This window comes from Coregonus lavaretus (genome assembly GCF_964263955.1).
Source record: "Coregonus lavaretus genome assembly, chromosome: 24".
In the NCBI taxonomy this organism is placed as follows: Eukaryota; Metazoa; Chordata; class Actinopteri; order Salmoniformes; family Salmonidae; genus Coregonus; species Coregonus lavaretus.
Window position 1 is genome coordinate 38,661,276 of NC_140011.1, and position 22,483 is coordinate 38,683,758.

General features: G+C 43.8%; 1 protein-coding gene across 1 annotated transcript in view; it reads left to right on the top strand.

Annotated features, from left to right (window-relative positions):
• LOC311099984 (calcium/calmodulin-dependent protein kinase type II subunit alpha-like) overlaps positions 1–7,638 on the top strand; it is a gene marked incomplete at its 5' end in the record, with an annotated part of 86,811 nt that extends 79,173 nt beyond the window's left edge. The window contains 3 exons of the mRNA XM_084140708.1: positions 4,993–5,087; positions 7,023–7,264; positions 7,595–7,638. Coding sequence (XP_083996834.1) covers positions 4,993–5,087; positions 7,023–7,255 — 328 coding nt within the window. The 3' untranslated portion in view covers positions 7,256–7,264; positions 7,595–7,638. The remainder of the gene's footprint in view (positions 1–4,992; positions 5,088–7,022; positions 7,265–7,594) is intronic.
• Positions 7,639–22,483: the final 14,845 nt, after the last annotated feature.

Genomic DNA, 22,483 nt, shown 5'->3' on the forward strand with positions numbered 1-22,483 from the left:
TGCAGGATTTCAGTCCTTCACGGCGTAGTGTGTTACCAATTGTTTTCTTTGTGACTATGGTCCCAGCTGCCTTGAGATCATTGACAAGATCCTCCCGTGTAGTTCTGGGCTGAGGTGAGATCTTGCATGGAGCCCCAGGCCGAAAGAGATTGACAGTTATTTTGTGTTTCTTCCATTTGCGAATAATCGCACCAACTGTTGTCACCTTCTCACCAAGCTGCTTGGCGATGGTTTTGTAGCCCATTCCAGCCTTGTGTAGGTCTACAATCTTGTCCCTTACATCCTTGGAGAGCTCTTTGGTCTTGGCCATGGTGGAGAGTTTGGAATCTGATTGATTGATTGCTTCTGTGGACAGGTGTATTTTATACAGGTAACAAGCTGAGATTAGGAGCACTCCCTTTAAGAGTGTGCTCCTAATCTCAGCTCGTTACCTGTATAAAAGACACCTGGGAGCCAGAAATCTTTCTGATTGAGAGGGGGTCAAATACTTATTTCCCTCATTAAAATGCAAATCAATTTATAACATTTTTGACATGCGTTTTTTTGGATTTTTTTGTTGTTATTCTGTCTCTCACTGTTCAAATAAACCTACCATTAAAATTATTGACTGATCATTTCTTTGTCAGTGGGCAAACGTACAAAATCAGCAGGGGATCAAATTATTATCAGAAAGATTTCTGGCTCCCAGGTGTCTTTTATACAGGTAACGAGCTGAAATTAGGAGCACACTCTTAAAGGGAGTGCACCTAATCTCCGCTTGTTACCTGTATAAAAGGCACCTGTCCACAGAAGCAATCAATCAATCAGATTCCAAACTCTCCACCATGGCCAAGACCAAAGAGCTCTCCAAGGATGTCAGGGACAAGATTGTAGACCTACACAAGGCTGGAATGTGCTACAAGACCATCGCCAAGCAGCTTGGTGAGAAGGTGACAACAGTTGGTGCGATTATTCACAAATGGAAGAAACACAAAAGAACTGTCAATCTCCCTCGGCCTGGGGCTCCATGCAAGATCTCAGCTTGTGGAGTTGCAATGATCATGAGAATGGTGAGGAATCAGCCCAGAACTACACAGGAGGATCTTGTCAATGATCTCAAGGCAGCTGGGACCATAGTCACCAAGAAAACAATTGGTAACACACTACGCCGTGAAGGACTGAAGTCCTGCAGCGCCCGCAAGGTCCCCCTGCTCAAGAAAGCACATATACAGGGCCGTCTGAAGTTTGCCAATGAACATCTGAATGATTCAGAGGAGAACTGGGTGAAAGTGTTGTGGTCAGATGAGACCAAAATCAAGCTCTTTGGCATCAACTCAACTCGCCGTGTTTGGAGGAGGAGGAATCCTGCCTATGACCCCAAGAACACCATCCCCACCGTCAAACATGGAGGTGGAAACATTATGCTTTGGGGGTGTTTTTCTGCTAAGGGGACAGGACAACTTCACCGCATCAAAGGGACGATGGACGGGGCCATGTACCGTCAAATCTTGGGTGAGAACCTCCTTCCCTCAGCCAGGGCATTGAAAATGGGTCGTGGATGGGTATTCCAGCATGCCAATGACCCAAAACACACGGCCAAGGCAACAAAGGAGTGGCTCAAGAAGAAGCACATTAAGGTCCAGGAGTGGCCTAGCCAGTCTCCAGACCTTAATCCCATAGAAAATCTGTGGAGGGAGCTGAAGGTTCGAGTTGCCAAACGTCAGCCTCGAAACCTTAATGACTTGGAGAAGATCTGCAAAGAGGAGTGGAACAAAATCCCTCCTGAGATGTGTGCAAACCTGGTGGCCAACTACAAGAAACGTCTGACCTCTGTGATTGCCAACAAGGGTTTTGCCACCAAGTACTAAGTCATGTTTTGCTGAGTGTTCAAATACTTATTTCCCTCATTAAAATGCAAATCAATTCATAACATTTTTGACATGCGTTTTTCTGGATTTTGTTGTTGTTATTCTGTCTCTCACTGTTCAAATAAACCTACCATTAAAATTATAGACTGATCATGTCTTTGTCAGTGGGCAAACGTACAAAATCAGCAGGGGATCAAATACTTTTTTCCCTCACTGTATCAACGGTAGGCTTAGGCTACAGTGGGGAAAAAAGTATTTAGTCAGCCACCAATTTTGCAAGTTCTCCCACTTAAAAAGATGAGAGAGGCCTGTAGATTTCATCATAGGTACACGTCAACTATGACAGACAAATTGAGAAAAAAAATCCTGAAAATCACATTGTAGGATTTTTAATGAATTGATTAGCAAATTATGGTGGAAAATAAGTATTTGGTCACCTACAAACAAGCAAGATTTCTGGCTCTCACAGACCTGTAACTTCTTCTTTAAGAGGCTCCTCTGTCCTCCACTCGTTACCTGTATTAATGGCACCTGTTTGAACTTGTTATCAGTATAAAAGACACCTGTCCACAACCTCAAACAGTCACACTCCAAACTCCACTATGGCCAAGACCAAAGAGCTGTCAAAGGACACCAGAAACAAAATTGTAGACCTACACCAGGCTGGGAAGACTGAATCTGCAATAGGTAAGCAGCTTGGTTTGAAGAAATCAACTGTGGGAGCAATTATTAGGAAATGGAAGACATACAAGACCACTGATAATCTCCCTCGATCTGGGGCTCCACGCAAGATCTCACCCCGTGGGGTCAAAATGATCACAAGAACGGTGAGCAAAAATCCCAGAACCACACAGGGGGACCTAGTGAATGACCTGCAGAGAGCTGGGACCAAAGTAACAAAGCCTACCATCAGTAACACACTACGCCGCCAGGGACTCAAATCCTGCAGTGCCAGATGTGTCCCCCTGCTTAAGCCAGTACATGTCCAGGCCCGTCTGAAGTTTGCTAGAGTGCATTTGGATGATCCAGAAGAGGATTGGGAGAATGTCATATGGTCAGATGAAACCAAAATATAACTTTTTGGTAAAAACTCAACTCGTCGTGTTTGGAGGACAAAGAATGCTGAGTTGCATCCAAAGAACACCATACCTACTGTGAAGCATGGGGGTGGAAACATCATTTTTTGGGGCTGTTTTTCTGCAAAGGGACCAGGACGACTGATCCGTGTAAAGGAAAAAATGAATGGGGCCATGTATTGTGAGATTTTGAGTGAAAACCTCCTTCCATCAGCAAGGGCATTGAAGATGAAACGTGGCTGGGTCTTTCAGCATGACAATGATCCCAAACACACCGCCCGGGCAACGAAGGAGTGGCTTCGTCAGAAGCATTTCAAGGTCCTGGAGTGGCCTAGCCAGTCTCCAGATCTCAACCCCATAGAAAATCTTTGGAGGGAGTTGAAAGTCCGTGTTGCCCAGCGACAGCCCCAAAACATCACTGCTCTAGAGGAGATCTGCATGGAGGAATGGGCCAAAATACCAGCAACAGTGTGTGAAAACCTTGTGAAGACTTACAGAAAACATTTGACCTGTGTCATTACCAACAAAGGGTATATAACAAAGTATTGAGAAACTTTTGTTATTGACCAAATACTTATTTTCCACCATAATTTGCAAATAAATTCATTACAAATCCTACAATGTGATTTTCTGGAATTTTTTTCTCATTTTGTCTGTCATAGTTGACGCGTACCTATGATGAAAATTACAGGCCTCCCTCATCTTTTTAAGTGGGAGAACTTGCACAATTGGTGGCTGACTAAATACTTTTTTTCCCCACTGTATATCTGGCTTATTGAGAATGTGCCTCACACATACAATACCATTTATAGGTTATTTGAGTTGAAGTCTGACGCGTAAAGGCCTATACTCGTTGAAGCCAATTACAACAATGTTGACAATCAACACTCCGAACATATTGAGCAACATTGGATTTTATTTTTGTGTGTTACTAATACTAGTTACTGTAGCCTATGCTATTTAATAAACGGTAGTATCAATCCACAATGGTCTAGGACGACAAAATTCAGTGCCCCCAGCCGAATTGGAGTTGATGACAACGCAAAGACCGTCAATAACCTACAGAACTGGAGACAAACACATCCATGGAATGCCTTGATTGGCCAGTGAGTGGCCAAGCCCTCGTCACGCCTACAACTTGTCTATTCATCAAAACCCAGCCCTTTCGCCCCACCACCAGCTATTGCACTCATAATAACGGCTGTGAAAATAGCTTGAATATTTCGAACACACCCCCGATCTATAGCACTACATCCAGCACTTAGATTTACCATAAGTTAGGTTTGTTAAAATAGATCCCTCTATGTGAACCATATGAATAACAAGGCCATTATATTTCATGAAACTTTAGCTGATGCAGCTCTGAGTAAACAGTACATGTGATAGTCAATATCCCAATAGCCAACCTGAAGTGTCTGAGTAGTTTGACTCTCCCACAAGCCCACTGCACCGCGCCAGATACAGTCCTATTCAGCAGCAGTTTATCTCCAAACTTGGCATCCTGAGGGGAGTAACAACACCCCAACCTGTCCCTCGCATGTCTGTCACAACTTGGAGCCGGGGGGTTCATCAGAGCACCTGTTCAAAACCCAGGGCGTAAAATTCCCATCCAGGGCAGGAGGGATTGTTTTTGCGGTGGTTGTTATAGTTCCACAGTCATGATAGCGCCGTCTGCCAATTACCAAAGCCTGGAAAGAATCTGCTCCCTGCATGCTCAACCCTTTTACAACCATGCAGCAATCTGCCATGGACATGGAAAACACTGCCTTTTTCCCACTGTGTCGAGTCACATGCCCCAAAATACTAAGTGAGCAGTAATACTGCATGGAGGGTCAGCCTCATCGCTTCACTGAAGCATTCCAAAGAGCAGAAGAGAAGAAAACCCATGCTCTTTCTCTCTCCTTTTGTCTCCTTTTGTCTCACTGTCTCTATCCCTTACTCGTATCTGTCTGTCTGCCTGCCTCTCTCTCTCTCTCTCTCTCTCTCTCTATCTCTCTCTCTCTCTCTCTCTCTCTCTCTCTCTCTCTCTCTCTCTCTCTCTCTCTCTCTCTCATCTCTTCCCCCTGTAGGAAGATGTGTGACCCCAGTGTGACAGCATTTGAGCCAGAGGCTCTGGGTAACCTGGTGGAGGGCCTGGACTTCCACCGCTTCTACTTTGAGAACTGTAAGCTGCTCCCCTCCCTCCCTACCTCCCTGCCTGTCTGCCGGCCGGCCTCCCTGCCTGCCTGCCTGCCTGCCTGCCTGCCTGCCTGCCTGCCTGCCTGCCTGCCTGCCTGCCTGCCTGCCTGCCTGCCTGCCTGCCTGCCTGCCTGCCTGCCTGCCTGCCTGCCTGCCTGCCTCCCTCCCTCCCTCCCTCCCTCCCTCCCTCCCTTCCGTCTCTCTCCCTCCCTCCCTCTATATATATATATATCTTTCAAAATTATACTTTTACATTATACACAGACAGTTTCAAGCTACAGGAAACCTGTGTAGAATTTTTGGGGATATATCATCAAATCCTAGAGCTGTACACAGACAGGAGGGCTGTAAAACTATTTCTTTACAGCACTAATGACTCCTTTACTTCCCCAGTGAAGGGAGTGTATACATATTATACACCCTATGGTATAATTAAGCAATAAGGCATGAGGGGGTGTGGTATATGGCCAATATACCACGGCTAAGGGCTGTTCTTATGCACATATACATTTACATTTACGTCATTTAGCAGACGCTCTTATCCAGAGCGACTTACAAATTGGTGCATTCACCTTATGATAGCCAGTGGGACAACCACTTTACAATATGTTTTTTTTTTTTTTTTTTTTTTCTATTTTTTCTTTGGGGTGGGGTAAGGGGGGGTAGAAGGATTACTTTATCCTATCCCAGGTATTCCTTAAAGAGGTGGGGTTTCAAGTGTCTCCGGAAGGTGGTGAGTGACTCCGCTGTCCTGGCGTCGTGAGGGAGCTTGTTCCACCATTGGGGTGCCAGAGCAGCGAACAGTTTTGACTGGGCTGAGCGGGAACTGTGCTTCCGCAGAGGTAGGGGGGCCAGCAGGCCAGAGGTGGATGAACGCAATGCCCTCGTTTGGGTGTAGGGACTGATCAGAGCCTGAAGGTACGGAGGTGCCGTTCCCCTCACAGCTCCATAGGCAAGCACCATGGTCTTGTAGCAGATGCGAGCTTCAACTGGAAGCCAGTGGAGTGTGCGGAGGAGCGGGGTGACGTGAGAGAACTTGGAAAGGTTGAACACCAGACGGTATGCGGCGTTCTGGATGAGTTGTAGGGGTTTAATGGCACAGGCACATGCACGATGTAATGCGGAGTACCTGGATACAGCCCTTAGCCGTGGTATATTGGCCATATACCACAAACCCCTGAGGTGCCTTATTGCTGTTAGAAACTGGTTACCAATGTAATTAAAGCAGTAAAACATTTTTTTTTGTCATACCCGTGTCAGCCAATCAGCATTCAGGGCACGAACCACTCAGTTTATAATATGTATTTTGGAATATGCTTTAATAGTCCTTTATATGTGCTCATAAGCTCTAGCTTATGGTATCCATAATAGGTGACAAAATGTAATTTCTATTTCATGAGATGTGGTTAGGATTACAGGAAGTTGTGGAGAACAGAACCTTGGGGCCATTATCTGCTACAGTGGCTGCAGACTGAACACTTTTGGCTCATTGTGATGAGTAATGGATGAACCCTGCTCCGCTCCGCTCAAATCCTCTCATATCAGCCACTGTTCTCCCAGCCAGAGGAAACAGCTCTAATGGGCCTGATTGGACTGATTGGGAAAATGACAGAGCGAGGAAGAGAGAAAGAGAGGAAGAGAGAAAGAGAGGAAGAGAGAAATGGAGGAAGAGAGAAATGGAGAGAAATGGAGAGAAAAGGGGAGAAACATAATGAGAGAGTGGCAGTCTAAGAGACACAAATACATGAATTAACCCTCTCAAATATAAATTCTGTAAAGCATTGATAAAGGAACAGCATTATCATCAGTGAGAGAGAATATGGCATACCTAATCATAAACCAGTGTGAAAACTCCTGCAGTTATAGAATGACTTATTCATTGACTGACTGTTGTCTTGTGTGTATGCTACTCCTCCCCCAGTGTGGTCTAAGAACAGTAAGCCTGTCCACACCACCATCCTGAACCCCCATATCCACCTGATCGGGGAGGAAGCTGCTTGCATCGCCTACATCCGTATCACACAGTACATTGACACCAACAGCATGCCCCGCACTGCCCAGTCTGAGGAGACACGAATCTGGCATCGCCGTGACGGCAAGTGGCAGATAGTCCACTTCCACCGCTCTGGATCACCCTCCGCCATCACCAAGTAAGCCAGTCTGGTGAGTGTCTCCTCACCTCTCCTTTACTCTCTATACTGGAGACACTCAGCTCAGATCAGTCCTGCCATCTGGTGGGAGATGTAGCAATTTCATGTAGGACTGCCATCGGGTGGGAGATGTAGCAATTTCATGAAGGCCTGCCATCGGGTGGGAGATGTAGCAATTTCATGAAGACCTTCTAGTACTCAATGCCAGAGATTCTGTAGCTGTACAGGCTTGGGCTTCTGTAATAAGGGTCAGTTTTCAATCTTTCTATTTCATCTCTCTTATTCCCTACTATTTGTTTTTGAATGAAGTCAGTTAACCTCTCGTCTCCACCTCTGACCCCAGCTGAACTCCAGAGCAGGAGGGTTTGAGTGAGACGTCTCTCTGAGTGACACCGGTGGGTTACCAGCCGGCTGCGTGGGGACACAGAGGGACGCCCACCGACCGGCCTGAGGAACCACGAGCCCGCCCGCCCTCCTGCCCGCCTGCCACATCTCATCTCTTTACTTGAAATCAGTTTTATGCCTCCTCTGAACTCCGTCACAAGCAAATCACAGTAACGTCACACTATGTCACTGTCTCATGTATGTACTGTATATGCTGTGCGTTTCAGGAACATTTTAGCCGTGTCATGCTGTCTCGCCACACGTCCTTCTCTGACTTTCTTGTTTTTGTCATACTACAGTACTTGGCAGAGGCACAATTAGTACCAATGGATCTATGAGTAGGATTCAATCTGTAAAGTATAGCCGCAGGAAGTAGGCGTGCTGAGTGTGCTGCTGCACCCTGATAATCATCTTCCCGCGGCTGTAAAGCACTCGCAGTAATCGCCACCTACAGTTTTCCTTACACTTTACTTTTTTTATTCAGTTAGACTTAACAGTACACCATACCGCTGCACACAGCCGTACAGTTTATTCTCTGAACCCGGACTTGAAAGCTATGATGGAAACATTAAAGTTGTACCATGTATCCTTGAAGGGGAATTATAATGCCAAAATATCTATATTTTTGTTAACTTGAAACACATTGGATCATGAGAAGTGGGAAAGCATTCACAAAGCGTGAAATTTTCTTTTTGATAATGAATGTCTTATGGTGTGTTCCAGATTGATAATCCACTACCACATGATCATGGCACCTCAAGAGCACATTTAACGTAGACAACAGAGGAAACCATACTTTGCCCTCACAGGTTTAAATGATTAAATGGCTGACCGTTGGTCTGAATAGCCCCTTACCTCATGTGATGATATGATTGGGCAGCAAACTGCCATTTCTGGGCTTCAATACTATACACAAATACATAGTTACATGTTGTTGAAACAGGTATATTTAACATGAGTACTCAAATCAAATTTTATTAGTCACATACACAGTTTACAGCAGGCATAAAATGTGCAGTGAAATGCTTATATGTTAACTCCCTCAACAATGCTCCCTCAACAATTCTCCATCAGCAATTTTCCATCAACAATTCTCCCTCAACACTTCTCCCTCAACACTTCTCCCTCAACACTTCTCCCTCAACACGGCTCCCTCAACACTGCTCCCTCAACAATTATCCCTCAACACTTCTCCCTCAACACTGCTCCCTCATCAATGCAGTACATTAATATTAATAATAACATTAAGAGCAGTCAGAAATAGCAAGTAATCAAAGTAATAGTAACATAAATATGTACATAATAGAACATAATACTGGATGTGGGAGGAGCATCAAAGCACTTCTTTAGGTTCTTCCAATGAGGACTGTCGGTATTTACCATATATCTTCCACACTGTTTAGTGTTATCAATACAAACCCCCTCTTGCTTGTTAGAGCAGTTTAACTTCCTTTCAACAGACAGTGTAAACTACAGTATTCTGCCTACTTCAGAGTAAGAAGCTATTTATAACAGACCACTAACACTGCCCCAGGATGTTCTGCAATAAGTTAGATTGGTGTTTTTATACTAAATCATTTGTTCTTCTGATAAAGATTTGTTGTGGATTTAAAAAATGACAATGAATTTGAGTGACTTTGTTTTATTGATGCATCCCATTCCCTCTATGTCTTCACTCTCCAGTGTTAACATCTCTGTTTATTGCATGCAAGTGTATAAATGAGCGGTGGATCTCTCTGCTTGTGTTTCTAGTTCTCAAATTTGTCAGATTTTTAAAAATATTATATCTTTTTACTGTCAGAAGAATGTCCAAACGGGACTAATTAGAGCTGCAGTAGGTGTTTCCCTATGTGCTAACAATAAATGCCTCACATAATATTTGAATTTGATTTAAACAAAAGTTGTTTACTATTGGCAGTTCAACACAGATTTATATTTAACTTTGTACTGTAAAGCAATTTGCGATCAAATCTGCTGAATACGACAAACAAATGTTTTCCTCAAAATGTTTGATAGGGAAGGATACAAGAAGAACCACAACAGCCAAATCCTCCTTCTAGAACTGATTCTACAGATTGTATACTTGTTTTATACAGTAGTTTATTCTTATTGTGAAAATGGCCAGACCTACAGCCTACTGCTTTAATACAGCACAAGAACTTCCATCACACTGCTGGTCTGATGTTGCTCTTTCTGTCCTGGCACCATTGAATGGAGCACATTGAGGACCTTATGGTACTGTATAGGAGCACAGCATGAAGTAGGATTTATATTATTCTGGATATGTGACGCTTTCTTTATATTATTCTGGATATGTGACACTTTCTTTATATTATTCTGGATATGTGACGCTTTCTCTCTTTTTTATTATTCTGGACATGTGAAGCGTTTGTATTTTTCTGGGTTTGTGACACTTTATTTGTATTATTCTGGATATGTGACGCATTCTTTATACTATTCTGGATATGTGACGCTTTATTTTTATTATTCTGGATATGTAACGCTTTCTTTCTTTGTAATATTCTGGATATGTGACGCTTTCTTTCTAAAGGTTCAAAGTCATCATTTGCAATTGTTATATAATATATTGTGAATGTGGGTCTGTAAATAAAAAACATTATAATGTTAAAGTATTGCAAATCATTTACAGTGTTTTAAGTGATCAGAGTTTCAGTAATGTGATCTATAGATCTTCAATCATAGTATTATTTGAAATTATTGAATTGATTTGATTATGAAGACACTTTCCCGTCGCTGTGGAAGAAGTTTACCTTTTTTTAACAACTTTGACCTTATGGTGTAAGGCAACTTGCTGTTGGCTGGGCTCCCGGCTTGTGCCATTAAACCCTTGCAACTTATCCAAAACGCTACAACCCGTCTGATGTTCAACCTTCCCATGTCACATCCACTACAATACCATGGTACTTGCCTACGGAGCAGCAAGAGGAACTGCCCCTCCCTACCTTCAGGCTCTGCTCAAACCCTACAACCCAACCTGAGTTATTTGTTCTGACACCTCTGGTCTCTTGGCCCTCCCACCCTCTCATCCAGAGCGACTTCCAGTTCGTGCATTCATCTTAAGGAGGGCAGCTCCCGCTCAGCCCAGTCCAAGCTCTTCTCTGTCATGGCACCCCAATGGTGGAACCAGCTTCCCCCTGAAGCTAGGACAGCAGAGTCCCTGCCCATCTTCCAAAAACTTCTGAAACTCTACCTCTTCAAAGAGTATCTTAAAATATCCCACAGCACCTCTCACGCTTGACTCTTTCCCCCCCTTACTAGTTCTGACTTTGTTGATGGCTACTTCATTGAGGAAAATGTGCTTACTATGACTGTGATGTGTTGTTATCCAACCTAGCTACCTTAAGATTAATGCACTAACTGGAAGTCACTCTGGCTGAGAGCGTCTGCTAAATGACTCAAATGAAAATGTAAAAAGGCCATTGAGTGAGACCAGTTTTCTCAGAGCAGTATGCCATTTCTCTTCATAGTTTTGCATCCGTTGAGCCTGGCGAGTTTCATGAAACCACTTCTGAGAGATGACACTTTGGTGCTCCTCTCCAGTCTGTTTTCATGTTTATGGAGGGCAGTATTGAGAGCTACAGGAAAGTGAATGTTGTCTTGAATGAAACACCATCAAGTAGAACATCATGTTATTACATTTATATATTAGTGACTAGAGTCATTGTTGTGTGTATAACTACACATCTAACACAGAACTAGTCCTGATTTTATTGACTTTTATTAACAACTGTGATGTTAAAAAAACATAATATTAATCAAAGCATGTAATTCAATCTGTAATCCACAAAGTCTGTCTAATCATCTACATTAAAAAGATATATATAGAAATGTATATACATAGAAACATATATTCATAGAAACATACGCAACCGTTCAAATGTTTGGGGTCACTTACAAATGTCCTTGTTTTCGAAAGAAAAGCATTGACCTTTTGCATTTATGTTAGCACAGCTGAAAACTGTTGTGCTGATTAAAGAAGCAATAGAACTGGCCTTCTTGAGACTAGTTGAGTATCTAGAGCATTAGCAATTGTGGGTTCGATTACAGGATCAAAATGTCCAGAAACAAATAACTTTATTCTGAAACTCGTCAGTCTATTCTTGTTCTGAGAAATGAAGGCTATTCTATGCGAGAAATTGCCAAGAAACTGAAGATCTCGTACAACACTGTGTAATTCTCCCTTCACAGAACAGCGCAAACGGGCTCTAACCAGAATAGAAAGAGGAGTGGGAGGCCTCGGTGCACAACTGAGCAAGAGGACAAATACATTAGAGTGTCTAGTATTAGAAACAGGCGCCTCACAGGTCCTCAACTGGCAGCTTCATTAAATAGTACCCGCAAAAAACCAGTCTCAACATCAACAGTGAAGAGGCAACTCTGGGATGCTCACATTCTAGGCAGAGTTGCAAAGAAAAAGCCATATCTCAGACTGCCAATCTTAATTTTTTCTTTTTATTAGCCAGTCTGAGATATGGCTTTTTCTTTGCAACTCTGCCTAGAAGGTCAGCATCCCAGAGTCGCTGCTTCACTGTTGATGGGGGAACAGGACGAGGAGGGGGAGCCAGGGGACAGGTGGCGACGGGCTTGAGGAGGGACACATGGAATGTGGGATGCACCCTCGTGGTGGGGGGAAGTTGCAGGCGGTAAGCCACTGGGTTGACTCGCCGGACCAATTTGAATGGCCCGACGAACCGGGGGGACAGCTTCCTGGAGAGCCACACCCTCTGTCCCGGGCGAAGGACCAGGGCCGGGCAACGCCTGTGGTTGGCCTGATGTTGAGACCTGACCGAGGCCCGCTTAAGCGCCGCCTGTACCTGCCTCCAGGTGTGGCGGCAGCGACTGTTGTGGGCCTGGTCCGACGGGAGCACCGCCTCCAACTCTTGCTTGGGAAATAGGGGGGGTTGGTACCCGTATTGGCACTGGAAGGGGGACAGGCCGGTGGACGAGCAGAGAAGGGTGTTGTGGGCGTACTCCGCCCACGGCAGTCGCTGACTCCATGTAGCTGGGTTGCCAGAGGCGTAACACCTCAGCACCCCTCCAGATCCTGGTTGACGCGCTACGTCTGCCCGTTTGACTGTGAATGGAAGACAGAAGACAAGCTGACAGAGGCGCCGAGGCATGTGGCGAACGCCTTCCAGAACCTGGAGGTGAACTGAGGGCCCCGATCCAACACCACATCTTGGGGAAGGCCATGGACCCGGAAAACGTGCTGCACCACCAACTTAGCCGTCTCCCGGGCCGATGGGAGTTTGGGAAGGGGAATGAAGTGGGCAGCCTCCGAGAACCGGTCCACAACAACCAGGATGACCGTGTATCCCTCAGAGGGGGGTAGGGCGGAAATGAAATCCAGCGAGATGTGGGACCAGGGGCGCTTGGGGATAGACAGGGGTCGGAGCAGCCCTGCCGCGGGCTGACGTGAGCTCTTCGTGCGCGCACACACCGGGCAAGCAGTCATGAAGGCGTGCGTATCCCCCTCAGCATATGGCCACTAGAACATCCTATGCAGGAACACCAAAGTCCTAGCGCCCCCCGGATGGCTGGTGAGGTTGGACGCGTGCGCACACTGAAGCAGTCGTGAGCACGCAGCCTTGGGTACGTACATCCTCCCCGATGGACCTCAACCCGGATCAGGCTCCCGCCGTAGTGCTGCTCTGACCAGCCTATCGATTCCCCACCAAACTGGGGCAGCAATCAGGGCATTGGGGACAATGGGGTCGGCCCTCTACACCAGGTCCACGGGGTCGAACTGCCGGGAGAGCGCGTCAGGCTTGGTTTTCTTTGACCCCGGATGGTATGAGATGGTGAACCGGAACCTGGTGAAGAACAACACCCACCTGGCCTGGCGCGAGTTGAGCCTCTTGGCCCCCTGAATGTAGGCTATGTTCTTGTGGTCAGTCCATACGACAAATGGATGGGTGCCTCCCTCTAGCCAATGTCTCCACTCCCCCAGGGCGAGCTTGACCGCTAGCAGGTCACGGTTCCCCACATTGTAATTCCGCTCCGCAGGGGACAGCCGAAGGGAGAAAAAGGCGCTGGGGTGAGTCTTACCGTCCGTGAGGAACCACTTGGACAGGACTGCTCCCACTGCAACATCTGAAGCATCCACCTCCACAATGAATGGCAGGAACGGATCAGGATGCCTGAGGACCGGGGCCGATGTAAAGCGCCGCTTCAGCGCATCAAATGTGTTCCCCGTTTCTGGGGTCCAGTCAAAGGAGCGAACGCTCGCCTGGGTGAGGGCTGTCAGGGGAGCGGCTAGGGAGCTAAAATTGCGAATGAATCGCCTATCAAATTTGCTAACCCTAAAAACCGTTGTAGTTGTTTGGGGCCAATCCAGTACCGCTCTGACCTTGGCTGGGTCCATCCGTAGGTCCCCCTGGGTGACGATGAACCCCAGGAAGGAGACTGTAGAGGGACGGATGTGACCCTCGACGAGTGCCTCGTCGACATACTCCCTCATGGCCAGCGTCTCCGGCCGGGACAAGGAATACAATCGCACTCGTGTGGGCATGGTGCCCGGCAGGAGATCGATAGCACAGTAGTATGGGCTATGAGGAAATAGACCCTTGGCATGCCTCTTACTAAACACCTCCCCCAGATCCCAATACTTCCGGGGAACGCCTTCCAGGTCTTGGGCGGTGACGGAGTCTGTAGCCGCCGTCCTCCTGGTAGGCGGTTCGGAGTGCGGGACCTGGGGAAGAGGTGAGGACTGGTAGGTGGTCTGGGACGGTGGTTTGGGCTGATGAGTGGTCGGTGTAGACCGGAACAGGACGTCGCCTGCCTGCAGGATGAGCCGCCCAGTGGACCAATCTATCCGGGGTTTGTGGGCGACCAGCCAGGGGTGCCCGAGGACGAGGGGACATTCCGGAGAGTCCACAATGAAAAACTGGATATCCTCCCATACTCGAACACCTTGCGTAGCTCCCGGGTGAATAGGTAGGAATCGGAGCATGCCGGAGTTTGGCTCTCCCACTCCGAGGTAGCCAAAGAAAGGGCCCGACCCGTCAACAGAGTGATAATGTAGGCCAGCCGGCCCTGCTCCGTCGGGAAGGAGGAGGGTTGTAGGCTGAATATCAGGGAACACTGGGTGAGGAATTCCCTGCAGCCCTCTGGACGTCCGTCGTTCCTCTCCGGAGGTGGTTGGCGGGGTTCCCGCGATGTCCCAGGCGAGACTGGAGATGACGCTGCCGCGACTTCCGCTCCGCCGGCTGCCGGTGCTGGTCGGGTGTCCACCCGGCTCTGCACGGCGATCGTCAGCTGGCGGAGATTCTCGGTAATCTGCTGCAGGCTGCGGTCGTGCTGGTTCAGCATGGCTCCCTGCGTTGCCAATGAACTATGATACTATGCTGCCTCTGCTGGGTCCATAGTGGCTCAGTTTTCTGTAAGTGTTGGTGTGAGGTGTGACCCAGGTGTGGTGCAAGTTAGACAGTAGGCAGTAGGCAAAGATGGTGAAACAAGGAACTTTACTGATGGTCCCGAAACCAGGATACAAAATAACAGACTTTACACACAAAAAAAAGGTGGAGCAAATAAGACTCCAAAAAAGGCAGGCAGACAGCCAAAAATATGAAATACTAACTATGACTGAAATAATCAATAAACAGGGAGAACACTTCTCACGTACCTGTCCATACATCCTGTGATCAGACACTGATTAGTACTGCTTGGCATAGTGAAACTAGCAGAGAAAACTGAGCAAGGGAACACAGGTGAATCAGATTGACACAGGTGACACCAATAGGAAGATGATTTGTCATGTTCGTCGTCAAACCCACTGGCTCCAGGCCATCTATAAATCACTGCTAGGCAAATCCCCGCCTTATCTTAGCTCATTGGTCACCATAGCAGCACCCACCCGTAGTCTGCGCTCCAGCAGGTATATCTCACTGGTCATTCCCAAAGCCAACACCTCCTTTGGCCGCCATTCCTTCCAGTTCTCTGCTGCCAATGACTGGAACGAATTGCAAAAATCTCTGAAGCTGGAGACTCTTATCTCCCTCAATAACTTTAAGCATCAGTTGTCAGAGCACCTTACCGATCACTGCACCTGTACACAGCCCATCTGAAATTAGCCCACCCAACTACCTCATCCCTATATTGTTATTTATTTTGCTCTTTTGCACCCCAGTATCTCTATTTGCACATCATCTCTTGCACATCTAGCATTCCAGTGTTAATACTATTGTAATTATTCTGCACTATAGCCTATTTATTGCCTTACCTCCATAACTTGCTACATTTGCACACACTGTATATATTTTCTGTTGTATTTCTGACTTTATGTTTTTTTTTTACCCCATATGTAACTCTGTGTTGTTTTTATTGCACTACTTTGCTTTATCTTGGCCAGGTCGCAGTTGTAAATGAGAACCTGTTCTCAACTGGCTTACCTGGTTAAATAAAGGTGAAATAAAAAAATAAAAAAATTAAAATAAAAAGTCCTGACTGTGAGTGAGGAGGTGCCTAAAGTTGTCGGAGGTTGACACCTAGTGGGTTGTTCCGGAACTGCGAACCACTCCTGTAACAACATCCACAAATTATTACATACCAATCTGAAGCGTAACATATCATACTAAATGGGTTTCTTAGATTTATGTACAGAATAATATGAAATGCTCTGAGACCACGTTGATAGTCTAGTCACTGGCTAGTGTGAGCGGATGTCAAAGATCACAAACTGTTGTTCAAATAGTTTTCATACTATAGAAGAGAGGACCGAGATGAGATGATAGCTATGTGAAGAGCATAATACTTTTCTAAAGTAAATACATTTAGTCCTTTTTTACTTTAGATTTTTACTATTTAGACTTTGGTGAGTGAATCTGGTCAGTATATTTATATGCATTTTCTTCATCACATGAGTTTTAAGGTTACTGCATGAGTTATATATGAAGACTGATACTTGAGGAAAAGACTGGTCTTTTTTAAATTAATTTATGATAATGTGGGCTCCAGGCTACTATAAATTGCATGCAATTGATAATAATTTGTGATTATGATGGTAAATTATATGGTTGAACATATATTAATGCTTTGCTGGTTGGCCGGATAGACTCGTCCTGGACTAAAAAGCTATTTCAATAGACATACTTTATTGATCATGTTTTTTAGTTGCGGACTAGACTTAATCTCTGTCAAGAAAACTGGCCCATACAGAATTAACCTTCCCAAGGTACCATTACTAACGAAACCAATCTTTACAACAAGTAAAATAGTACATTGGGAACTATTGTCAGGATCTCTACAATGATATTGATAATGGTTGTAATGGATCAAAGAATTTAATCAACTCAAAAATTTAATCAAATTGTATTTGTCACATGTGCTGAATACAACCTTACCGTGAAATGCTTACTTACAAGCCCTCAATCAACAATGCAGATTTTTAAAAAAGTAAGTAAGAAAATATTTGCTCAAATCAAAAATTAAATAATAGGTTTTGCTTTTTTGAATATGTTTATTCCATTGCAGTTAATCAGGGTTCAAGTTAATGACCTTTTAATTGTGTTCCTTGGGTTATGTTTTAGATATATAATTTTCTCTATTCATCCATATCACCTGTGGACAATCATCATAAAATAAAATGGTAGTAAATGCCTAACAACATATAATGTTTTGCAAGCAGGCCCAGTATTCTTGTGGTTTGCTGTTCACACCAGGCATGCACTGCTTACAAAAGTGTCAAAGTATTTCTGTCACCCTGACAAACAAGCACGTTGTCTTGTCTACAAGCCTGTCTTTCATTTGTAGAGTATCAGCACATTATGATCCGTTCACATCAATTCACACAGTTTTGATGGTACTGCTCCTGTGAGACTTCTGCTAAATGTCACTCCTCTTGTGCAGGCTGAAGAGAAATGGATCCTCTGATTACTATAGTTCTGGTGGTGACAGCAGCAGCAGCACAAGGTGAGACATGATATAACACAGAACAGAGTATAAGGCCTAGCCAAGACTTAATAAGACACTAACAACAATGATGCTAATTGTTGAACATGTTCTGCTAATTCAATTTTACATTTATTTGCTTCTATAGTTACCAAATGTAAAAAAATAAATTAAAAAAAAGCCCAAAAAAAGCCCAAATCTATAAGAGTGGGTCCACTACAAACAAGTGTTAAATAAATAATTAAAACTGAGATATATAAAATATTTGCATTGCATGAATGTGATTATATTGTATTGTGCTTTTGTTATATTTTCATTAAGAAATATTTCCACTTGAATGCACCTTCAGACTTACATTTATGCAAAACAGACATACACTTACATACTGACCTAAGATCATTGCTCCACAGTTAGTGCCATGGTCTGTAATCTCTCTCAAGGGAATGGAACTCACCAATGCTATGGGGCTTTGGGAGAATCGTTGTCCTTACACCTTGGTTCACACATTAGCAATGACCTAATAACATTGAAGAAAGGTGATAAACGTGTTCTAAACTTCAAAACTGGAGAAGACTGGAGATCTAAATTGCCTCAGGATTATATTAATCGCTCTCAGTTCATTAATAATGGAACATTCAGACTGGACAGAGTTATAGAGGACGACTCTGGAGATTACCAATTGGAAATACATAATTCAGAGGGAACAATGATGCTCAGAGTCAACATGCTACTGGTGATACAAGGTAGGAACCTTTTTGTTTTTTAATTCGACCTAAATACTTCACGCATCCTTTTCCTGGTGAGGGAGATTTCTGAAAGGTCACCAGGGTGTCAGTACTTCAATAGGTTTATAATGTAGGACTTGGCAGCAGTAGTACAACAGAGAGAGTATATTGTTACATCATACAATACTTTAGATATAATGTTTGCATGAATCAGAGGTAGGGTATTTGAGGTATCTCTTGTGTTTGTGTCTGTCAGCCCCGGTGTCAGAGCCAGTGTTGTCTCACCTCTGTCTGCCTCATGGAGAGACCATGGTCACATGCTCCTCAGAGGGAGATGGTCTTCAGTACAGCTGGACCCTGAACAGCCAGAATCTGACCAGGAGTGTAGCCTATGACCACTACCAGAACAGTGTCATCACGTTGAAGAGTGATGTGACAGGAACCCTGACCTGTACGGTTCAGAATAAAGTTAGCACCAGCAACTCTACTATTGATCTCCCCTTGGCCTGCCCAGGTAATCTCAGGACAGTTGACTTCATTCCCACTTTTTGAATTAAGAGTACAACTCTGTTTCATTTGCATGGTCAACAAGTGTTGTGTCCTGATGTTTTCTTTCTAGTTGTCTCTTCCCAGTTTCCTTTTGTAGCTGTGCCAGTGGCTCTGACTGTTGGAACTTTCACATTACTTCTTGCACTGTTTGTCAGTATTAACCATCTATGCAAGAAACGAAGATCCAGATTTGATACTTCAGGTAAAATGTAAAAAGTACTTTAGTTTCTCGTCCAGAACGTACATTTGAAATGTTGAATAAACATGACATTTTGTTTCATGTCCAGATTGTACAACAGCTTTCCTTTCATTTTTCAGAAAACGGTTATGAGGGTGTTGTATACACTGTTGTGAAAATAGGCAAGCAAAGAAATCCAGCAAGGAAGCAGAGGCCCCCAGCCACAGAGATGGTGGAGTATGGACAGATCAAAATGGCTGTGAACCCGGATGTGGCAGCCAGCCCATAGACTCAAGGGTAGACATTTTATCCACATGTAGCTTTATAAAGCAGATATAAGACAAGGGTTGACTGAACATTATGTGGATGCATTGATTGAGTAGATCAGACAGACCATCAAACTTAAAGACTAGTGCCAAATCAACACAACAAGATGACATCATGCATCGTGCAACGAATGCAAGGAAGATGCACTGCATGTAGTTTTGAGTTTGTTAACATAAATAATAATCTAATTTTGAATTGTGAACATTTCCTTCAAACTGAGCTGCAATATCATACTGTAAATGTAATGCTTTCTTTCTTTTGAGGCATCCATGTTGTTGTACCAATGTTTATTTGTGTTCAAATACTCATTTACAATTGTTATATAATATATTGTTAATGAGGGGCTGTAAATAAATAAACTATCTTTTACATTGTTTAAAGTATTTAGAGCTATTCATGTGTGATTTCTTACATATATTGTTGCAGTGATAATTCAAAACAATTATATTGGTAAGAGAATGAAAGATAAGACAAAACTGTATTTAGTTGTATGTATGAAACAAAGTTGTGGAAACTTAAGAAATCAAGTTAAGTTGACAAAATTTAACTTTTTAAGACAATGGGTTAAATCATATTTTTAAGATGTTTACTCGACAATGTAATGACTTTTGTATGATCTGTTATGGAGGTGTGAGGACCCCCGGTGACACATCAGAGAGCACCATCAATGTAAAGTACTGGGCAGTTTGAATGTGAAACTTCAAAGTGCACAATATTTAATTGAATCAGTCCTTTTGAACCAGTCAATGTCTCCCTGTGAAAATGTATCTGTGTAATAATAAGATGATTGAATGTGATGACCCACAACAGATAATTGAGGAAGACGATAGTTTTTTCTGAAATCATACACTTATATTGCTAATATATTGCTATTTCAGATATCAGATATTACAGTATTACTATTCCTCTTCCTGCTTCAGTGCTGCTGACACTTACAGATGGTCCAAAAATCCCTTGTTCTCATCAAACTACATGAAGGAAAATGGTAGTGAACGATAACTCACAATGTGTAATAAGTTACAACTTCTGTTTTTGCAAACAGGTACTTGTGGTTGGGTGTTCACACCAAGCAATGTGTGACATAAAGAAGTGTTCTCTTCCTGACACGCCAGTAAGTTGTCTTGTCAACAAGCCTGTCTTTCATTTATAGTGCATCATAAAATGCAATGTATACATTTTTACATTAATCCTGTAGCTTAATTCACTCTTCTTGTGCAGGCAGAAAATAAATTATCCCCTTGGTAATTTTAGTTCTGGTGGCCAAAGCAGCAGCACAAGGTAAGACATTATATTACAAAGATTATAATGAAATCTATTGTATTGAACATGAGCTCAGCTATGGTAGGATCCAAAAAGGAAATCGCAAAAAAAAAAGGTAATCGTTGAAAATGTTCTGTGAATACCAATTGACATTTATTAGTCAGTTACTGTAGAAAATCCCCTCTCTTAGACACTAGCTATGAGACACTTTCCACTAGCATAGAGCAGAGGTAATGGGGGGGGGGGAATTTCCATTGTTTACAGCTACTCTGCCCCCCAACTTTCACACCCTTTCTCCTGGAACATTCCGTTGCTAGGGGCAACTCTGCTGAGCAACTCAACTGACAGGGGTCAGCCAATCACAGGCCCTATCTGGTGGGGTAACAGGCCCCTTTCCTGCCTGTTTCTTTAGTTGAGCTTAGTGTTGCAGAGAGATTGGCATGTGCACAGATATGGGTCTACCTGTGCCCAAGCACCTGCCCCTTTGTCCTCCCACTTACCAAGTGCCCTTTTGTTGGCACTATCCTAAATTAGCCATGGATGGAGATAGGGATTTACTTCATTCTGCGTACTGGCCAATGATTAACTTAGGCATGACATGCCAGCAACAAACGCTGACACTTCACATCCAAGTATATCTGACCAAATTATGAAAGACAAGCATTGTAATTTTGAATTCCGTAAAGTAAGTGTGGAAGAGGTGAAAAATGTGTTATTGTCGATCAACAATGACAAGCCACCGGGGTCTGACAACTTGGATGGAAAAATACTGAGGATAATAGCGGACGATATTGCCACTCTTATTTGCCATATATTCAATTTAAGCCTACTAGAAAGTGTGTGCCCTCAGGACTGGAGGGAAGCAAAAGTTATTTCCCTACCTAAGAATAGTAAAGCCCCCTTAAATGGCTCAAATAGCCAACAAATCAGCCTGTTACCAACCCTTAGTAAACGTTTGGGAAAAATTGTGTTTGATCAGATAAAATGCTATTTCACTTTCAACAAATTGACAACAGACTTTCAGCACACTTATAGGGAAGGACATTCAACAAGCACAGCACTTACACAAATGACTGATGATTGGCTGAGATAAATTTATTGTAAAAAGATTGTGGGGGCTGTTTTGTTAGACTTTAGTGTGGCCTTTGACATTATCGATCATAGTCTGTTGCTGGAAAAACTGTATGTGTTCTGGCTTTACACCCCCTGCTATATTGTGGATAAAGAGTTTCCTGTCTAACAGAACACAGAGGGTGTTCTTTAATGGAAGCCTCTCCAACAAAATATTTCAAAAACTAAAAGCTTTTGTATTTGGGACAAATCCTTTACTAAACCCTATACCTAAACTAAATCTTGTAATGAATAATGTGGAAATTGAGCAAGTTGAGGAGACTAAATTGCTTGGAGTAACCCCTGGATTGTAAACTGTCATGGTCAAAACATATTGATACAACAGTAGCTAAGATGGGGAGAAGACTGTCTATAATAAAGCGCTGCTCTGCATTCTTAACAGCACTATCAACAAGGCAGGTCATAAAGGCCCAAGTTTTGTCGCACCTGGAGTACTGTTCAGTCGTGTGGTCAGGTGCCAGAAAGAGGGATTCACAGTCCCCAAGTCAAGAACAGACTATGGGAGGCGCACAGTACATTTGTACATTTTACATTTTAGTAATTTAACAGACGCTCTTATCCAGAGCGACTTACAGTTAGTGCATACACTTTTCATACAGTACTACATAGAGCCATGACTACATGGAACTCTATTCCACATCAAGTAACTCATGACAGCAGTAAAATTAGATTAAAAAAACAGATAAAAATACACCTTATGGAACAGCAGGGACTGTGAAGCAACACAAACATAGACACATGTATACAAACACACGATAACATACGCACT